The sequence below is a fragment of the Triticum dicoccoides genome, chromosome 3A (genome assembly GCF_002162155.2).
Source record: "Triticum dicoccoides isolate Atlit2015 ecotype Zavitan chromosome 3A, WEW_v2.0, whole genome shotgun sequence".
Lineage (NCBI taxonomy): Eukaryota > Viridiplantae > Streptophyta > Magnoliopsida > Poales > Poaceae > Triticum > Triticum dicoccoides.
This window is the reverse complement of record NC_041384.1, coordinates 467,753,309-467,760,792: the sequence shown is the minus strand read 5'-3', so window position 1 is coordinate 467,760,792 and position 7,484 is coordinate 467,753,309. Positions and strand designations below refer to the sequence as shown.

Genomic DNA, 7,484 nt, shown 5'->3' with positions numbered 1-7,484 from the left:
CGCCCGCGCCAAGGCGCAGCAAGGACGCGCCCTCCCAACGCGCACGCCGACTACCGCGTCGCCAGTCAGCCGCCAGGAACCCGACGGCGCCTCGTCGAGATCCACATCCCCGTGGCCGAGCCGCCCCCGCGCAGCTCGTGCTCCTTGCGAGATGGAGAAGACCCCGCCGCCGCCGCCGCCGCCGCCGCCGCTCGGGCTTTGCCCGCCGGCGTACTCCGGCGGCGGCCAGGAGGGTAGGGCGAGGCGGGAAGTTGACTGGCGGCGGCGATTTAGGGTTCTCCCGGGCCGCTGCGGGAAGCGACACGGGAGTTTCTCGCCGATCGATGGATGTCAGTCACTCCACTGGCTTCCCGCCTCCACACTTTTAACACCGGCTCCCGGACGCACACCTGCACTGACGAGAGGTCCCGTACGTGCGTTCCCGGTCCCGCGCCACCATCCGCTCGCACGGACGCACGCACGTACCGCAGAGGGACAGCCAGCCAGCTCATCACGCCACGAAAGCTGGAAAAGCGGAGGCCGTGCCAGTTTGCAGCAGCCTTCGGCAACTCCACTTTTTATTCAACCAACCGCTCTAAACTCCAAACACTAAATTCGACGCCTCACTGACATCTCGTCCTGGGGGCATGCTGGCCCCACCAGCCCGGCACCCAACTGCGACGGGCTGGTTCCTCCGGCTGGCCCCACACGTCAGCTTGCGGATGCGTACGTACCGGCAGGTGAGGTGAGGCGACGGTGCATTCCGTTGCGGCGCGGGCCCCGCGCACCGTCTCAGTCTGTCTGTCAGTCGCTCATTTCCTCTTCTCTCCGGCTCCTTCGTCTCTCTCGCCACAACCTCTCTCTCTCCTCTGCTCCACGCTACAGAACAGAACAAACAGTAGGAGGAGCGCTCTCCTTCGGCCGCGCGCGTCTGCGTCCGTCCCGCAATGGAGGCGTGACTCGCGAGCGGTGGTGGGCGCGGATAGAGGGGGTAGCGGGTGAGCAATCTGCCGGGAGAGCGCCGACGCCGAGCCCAGCCCAGCCCAGGTTCGTGCGTCGCGTCGCGCCATTCCCGTGCCGCATTTTCCTTTTGTTTCTCTAGAATCCTCGTGCCGCATTACGCCCGTGTTTCCGCTGAGTGCTCGCGCGCGAGACTGCCGGCGTTCTGCGCCAACTGCCTGTGTTGTGTTGGTCGTGGGGTTCGCGGTCGTGGCCGCCGCTTTTCGTGGAGTCGCTGGGCTTGTGCTTGTTGCTTCTTCAGATCCGTGCGCTCCGCTCGGATTGGCTTTTGGTGGTTTCTTCTGCCGGTTTGGACCTTGCTTGCTCGCCTTTTGCGCTTTTTCCTGCCGTGGCATTCCAGTCATCGTCGTCTGTCTTCCTTCACTGTGTGTCCCTGCTTTTTTGACAAGATTTCCAGCCTGCGTTTACTGGTTACGGCTACTTCGGCCTGCCGCCTATGAGTTTTTTTTCCAAGATTAAAGAGAGCCGTGTGGTGTGTGGATCTGTGTACTGACGAGTTGCTCTACTGCAGGTCCAGAATCTCCCGTGTTTGAGCAGTTTTTGTAGGCTACTATGGGGAAGTCCCCGGCCAAGTGGATAAAGTCCGTGCTCCTCGGGAAGAAATCAACAAAATCCAGTTCTACCAAGGCAAAGGATCTTCCAGCAGTAAGAACTTTCATAATGCACATCTCTTGTTAATTAAGAGCTAGTTTTCCTCTCCTTTTCCAAAAAAAAGAGCTAGTTTTCCTAAGGGCTTGACAGTTGATTTACGCAATTCGCAGAAACTTTTTTTTTTACATATTCATTGGAGTTAGCTTTTACATATGTTAGCAGTTATATATTTTTCTGGTCCAATTTTGGGTTTATCGATGCATCCTTCTATTTTAGCTTGAAAGAAAGTCCTAGCCAGCTCTTCCACAATACTGGTCTTGGAGGCAATACATTTTTTTTCGAAAAGGGGAAAGACCCCGGCCTCTGCATCATATGATGCACACAGCCATTTGAAGGCAATACACGTATTAAGACATCAAATTGTCATTAGTCTGCACGGCTCCTTGACTGGATTGCACACCAAAGTAACATTACGTGCATTGCCTTTCATGTTCCTCTTGCTTTCATCTGCTTTATTCATGTTCTCGGGTTGCTTTCAAGTGCATATTGTGTTTTTCTTCTACTTTTGATGACTAGCTGAGTTAATCATATCTCTTCCCTGAAATATAGAAGGCTGCAAACAGCAACGGATACACTGCTGGGAAGGAGCCTGAATCCTCTGATAATTCTCCCCTCATCTCGGAACCGGTACTTGTTAGCTCCCACAATGTGTCGGAAATTTCTAACTTGCCCAACGGCAGGGCAATCGAAAACATGGTTAGAGTTGGGTCCGACACGCAAATTAGTCCAGAGAAACTGAGAGAAGAACTAGCAGCAGTGAAGGCGCAAGCTGCTTTTCGAGGTTACCTGGTAAGTGCTAAGCACCTTTCTTATCAACTGATTCATACAGTATTTGTACAGTTCATGCCATCTTGGTGATGCGTCTGCTGACTGCAAAACTCTGCAAGTGCTGCTCCTAGCTTCCAAACCTTTTATGTAGTGCGTAGTGGCTCATAAAAATAAAAATAAATAGAAAAGGAAACAAGAATAGTCAGCCTCACGAAAAGAAATTCAAACGTGATAAAAAGGTTTGATGGGCTAATTGGCTGATCTCTATCAAACAATTAGTAGCTTCTGCTACTTTAACACCTTCACAATTTTCTTCAGGACACTATAGAAAGCACCCTCTGCAATAGTGTGTCCCGACTCCCTACATTAATTATTGTTACAAAAAAAATTGCATTTTGAATCTTGGGCATCTGGAAAGGCATACATGGTTTGGTTTATCTATTTATCTGGGTACTGGGGATCATCCATTCTCTGCTGCAACAAACATATTCATTTTCATTTACTTGCAGTAGCACAGTGTTAATGTTGGAACGGTTGTGAACTTATGGTGCAGGCACGCAGGGCCTTCCGCGCATTAAAAGGTATCATCAGACTTCAGGCACTGATTCGTGGACACCTTGTAAGGAGGCAGGCTGTTTCAACCCTTCGTGCAACATGGTTGATTGTGAAGTTTCAAGCTCTAGTTCGTGGAAGAAATGTTAGACTTTCTAGTGCTGCCATGCAATTAGCTGTGAAGTTTGGCCAACATAAGTATGGGGTGAGACCTGTTCTCTTTTTACCCAGTTTCTGTTCAATTTTTTTTACCCAGTTAACCTCTGTTGTGGACAGTAAATGCTTGCTACCATGAAAGTAGCTGTGAAGTCTGGCACACTGCATATTTCATAAATCATGTATTGCACAAAATAGTGCATGCCTGAATATCAAGCAGCAAAGTGGCCTTCAACCAGTCCCTAGCATACAAAACTTAGTGTTTAGTACACATTCTGTACTTGGATTACTACAAATAGCAAGAAAATAGTGTTACCTTTCTGCATTATTTTGTCATAGTTATGAGCAAGTTCACTGTATTATTATATTGGCGTGGATAGTAATGACAACTTGCCCTTTTACCTCTAGATTTTTCTTCTTAGGTTAATGGACTTGTTTTCTGAAGTCGTTGTAGAATTTTCTCCCTGGCAGCTTTGGACCCAACAGGCTTTGTTCACTTGGTCCTAGTGCAACTCAACAGACTCTGTTCCATATCATTACTTCATGATTGACACATATTTTCTTAGGTTATTCCTTACATGATAGAAAAATAGCTGTGTATCTATCCTATAACGCTTCTTCCTGGGTGTTTTATTTACCAGAAAATTCCTTATTGGTTTCAGCAGAGCCTTCACTGTCACTGTTGATATGCTGACCACTAAATAACATCCCCACATTTGTGATATTCAACACGATTTGGTAATACACAGAAGTACCAACAATACAAAACATAGAAATTGCTCACTAGACATGCATTTTCTTTCTTCGGGAATTTAAAATTAAAAAGTTGCCCATCACTGAAAATAAGTCATGGAACTATTCTGCAGAACTACAGCACAAATTGTATGTGTTGAACATGTAATTGTATTTTTTTATGCTTCCTCTCTCTTTTCCTCGGAAGGTGATTCCTCAAAGTCTAAAACGTAAACTCTGTATTCCCCTTGTGTATTTTTTACTGTTTGGTAGCTACTATGGCAGAAGAATCTAAACATTTGTTGTTATTAGGGTGACAAGTCGTCTGATGCATGGAAGGAGAAGCTATCTTCACATCCATATGTTCGAAAGGTTGACACTGCTCATTCTTATCTAAGAAATGCATGTCATCACAGCAAGCTTAGTTTCTATTTATATTTCAGGGTTGTTCTAACTCATTTTTGCATATTTATAGCTTCTGTCTTCACCAGTTTTGGTACAAGCTCTTCACGTTCAGTATGACGAGGCGAACCCCAATTCAGCCCACAACTGGCTGGAGAGATGGACAATAAGCTGCATCTGGAAGCCTGTTTTCAAACCAAAAATAGTTGCTGACGGGAAACCGCAAGTAAGGAGGGCCAGTTATGCCATGGAAACTCACTCAGCAAAGTTAAAGCGCAATGTTCGGAAGTCTTCTGCTGCCACTGTTGAGACTCAGACAAATACCGTTGAACCTGAAAAATGGAAAAGAAACACACGGAAATTCAATGGCTCACCTGCTGATTCAGTACCAGATAGCCAGTTATCTGAACTTGAGAAGGTTAAAAGGAACCTTAAGAAGGCAGCTAACTCCATGGCTGAAGCCTCTAAGATATCTACCAAGGCTGATGTGTCAAAGGTACCTAATTCCATAGCTGATGAGCTGAAGATTCTTGGTTCCATGGCTGAACCCTCAAAAAAATCCAGCATACTGAATGGTATCTCTGACCATCAAGACAGTGAATGCGAGAAAGCTCTAGAGAGTACAAGCGAGGCTCTGTTTCCTCTTGAAACTCAAGATTGTCACAGTGGCAATCTTTTGGAAAATTCAAATATAGATAAGTTGGTACCTGACATAAAATATGATCTAGAAGCATCATTCTTAGGTGACAAAGTTAATGAACCCACTACTGTCGCTCAAGCAGATGAAGTCATGCCACTGCAGAACCTTGATAACGGATATGATATTATAGAAAGGAAAGAAGAGACTAGGTCCAAGGAAGAACCTTTGCCTAATGGAAGCCTTAAAACCAAGAGAAGGTCTTCGTTCTCTAATTCAGAATACCCTGAGAGTGGAACCAAGAATACTCCAGTTCCATCAAGGAAGCCAAGCTATATGGCTCCAACAGAATCGTTAAAGGCGAAATTGCGAGGACCACCCAGATTAGACTCTGATCTACCAGTGGACAAGAATGCCTTCACTCGCCGTCAGTCTCTTCCTTCCGCTGCAAACAGTACGTTTTATTCCCCATTTGAATTCCCCTGAAAAACATAATTTACGCATACACAAAAATCAGTTCAAAATAGGGATGCTCTTAGAAGTGATAGATACCTTTTCTAGATAATGTCAGCGAATACTCCCCACCCTCTGCATCCTACAATTCACATACACAAATTATTAGTCATTACAGTATTTTGCGCCATATGTGACAACAATAGCGACAACTAGTTAATCAAGAGCAAAATCAAACATTACATAACCAGTTATAAAACCGCCACCCAAACTACGACATAAATCCCTTGGTAGCCAACACCAATTATGCGCTAAAAAGTGATACTATATGTCATCATAAAGGGGTGGCAATGGCTACTCAACGCATTAGCTATCTTCATATGTATGGTTGCTGATGTTGGAATGGCTATCTGTATGCATCTGATTACTTTAGATTTTGCAGCTTATTAGTTGGAACTACATGTTTGGAAGAAATTTCAAACTGTATAAATTGTTGATTTCTGAAACCTAAACATTCTGTTTCGCTTTTCGTTACTTAAATTCCACTTTTTTCGTCCTACTATCTGCAGATAGAGGAGTCAAAACAGAATGGAGGCGGTGAAGAGGCTATCAAGCTTCCACCATAAGGGTGCATTATTGTGGAAGAAATTTCAAGCTGTATAAATTGTTGATTACTTTATGAAGTCTGCTGCTGTCTACCTGTCTCTGCCCTTGTTGTTCTGTCTACGTTGTAAACATATGTTGTTACGCCCTTTTCGAACTAGCTTGTGGTCATATGTTTGGTGCTATTTTTTCCTCGAGTTACCTTATAGTTCCTCGGTCTGTGTATTAAATGTATAGCTACTGTTATTTGGCTCATTTCTGTTTTGATGACGACACAACATAACTGATTGCATTATGAAGCGCCAAATTACAAGTTTGAATAGCCTCTCTTTTTTCTTGCTTTTCCTCCACGTACCTTTGCACCTTTTGCTAATCCTCAGTTTCATTTTTGATGGGTTTTCTTCGCTCAAATGGGCTTTATGCCTCATATATACATATATCACATCTCTTATACTTTAATCTCGTCATGTATGGCTGAAGAACTCACCTGAGATGGCTTATGTTCCAGAAAAGTTTTGGTCCAACAGAGCTCGAGATTAAAGAAAACCTGAGATTACTGCTATGAGAGATGCAGAGAATAGTAACTAGACCCAGCGGCCTCCCTCTCAAACCCTAGGCAGCCGCCACCGCTCCTGCCGACGAGGCCACGGGCCCCCTTCTCCTCCGCATGCCACTCTGGCGGCAGGAGGGGTTGGGGTGCTTGGATCAACACTATGGTGCTGTAGTTGAGTCTCTTAGGGTGTGTTTCGTTGCTCACATTTTTTTTTGCCTGTTCCAGTTGGGCTTGGTTGATAAAAAACAGGCTAAAAAACAACATCTACACATTGTTTTGTTGCCTGCATACCCTCTAGCCTGAGTGCGACGAAACGTAAGGCAAGTTGTTTGGTTGCGGGCTTGTTTAGGCGGAAACGCAAGTCAAGTTGTTTGGTTACATACAACACATGTTCTCTAGTAATCTCCTCGTGGAGGTGGCGAGGGTTATTAGCACGGTAGGCAGGACATAACCAAAATAGATAGCATACTAACCAGTTTAACTTAGTACGAATCTTAAACAACCAGTCTTTAACAAGCAGAACATAAGTAAAACTCTTCAATGATAAACACAACAATGCAGGCAACAAAGAGCTTTCTAGACACTCACAACGAAGGCGTGGTCGTGCTTGTTGCACTGTGGTCATCACGTCAACACCGTCTTTGTTGAAGACGATCACCTTCAGGGTGTCGGGAGTCAGCAGCTTGAACATGACCATGTAGCCGATCTTGATCTGGTGAACAGTGGCGAAGGGGCCCAACCCTGATCAAGGTGACCCTGTCGTTGATCACCCGGACCATCACCCTACAGGTGCAGCCGATGCTCGTTTTGAGCTTGAACCCCCAAGGGACGATGGGGAAGTGCTTCGTGAAGCCCAGAGGCATCAGCAGCCACTCGAGCTTCGGTGCAAGGATCACCTTGCAGAAGTGGGTTGGTCCTACCTCCTCATGGTAATGACCATAGTTCCTCCGCTTGCCGCTGGGGGGCTCCTCCACCACC

At 46.0% G+C, this 7,484-nt stretch overlaps 1 protein-coding gene across 2 annotated transcripts; it reads left to right on the top strand.

Annotated features, from left to right (window-relative positions):
• The first annotated feature begins 793 nt into the window (after positions 1 to 793).
• LOC119268600 (protein IQ-DOMAIN 31-like) lies at positions 794 to 6,288 on the top strand. Of its 2 annotated transcripts, none has more exons than XM_037550260.1 (7): positions 794 to 1,026; positions 1,511 to 1,644; positions 2,203 to 2,439; positions 2,972 to 3,175; positions 4,171 to 4,230; positions 4,334 to 5,351; positions 5,920 to 6,288. In XM_037550260.1, exons 2-7 carry the CDS (start codon positions 1,552 to 1,554, stop codon positions 5,949 to 5,951), a joined length of 1,644 nt encoding a protein of 547 aa, XP_037406157.1. In that variant the 5' UTR covers positions 794 to 1,026; positions 1,511 to 1,551; the 3' UTR covers positions 5,952 to 6,288. The 2 variants fall into 2 exon arrangements, with proteins under 2 accessions (XP_037406157.1, XP_037406156.1); XM_037550259.1 differs by having other exon boundaries at positions 798 to 1,026; positions 2,200 to 2,439; positions 5,920 to 6,278.
• The last annotated feature ends 1,196 nt before the right edge of the window (positions 6,289 to 7,484 follow it).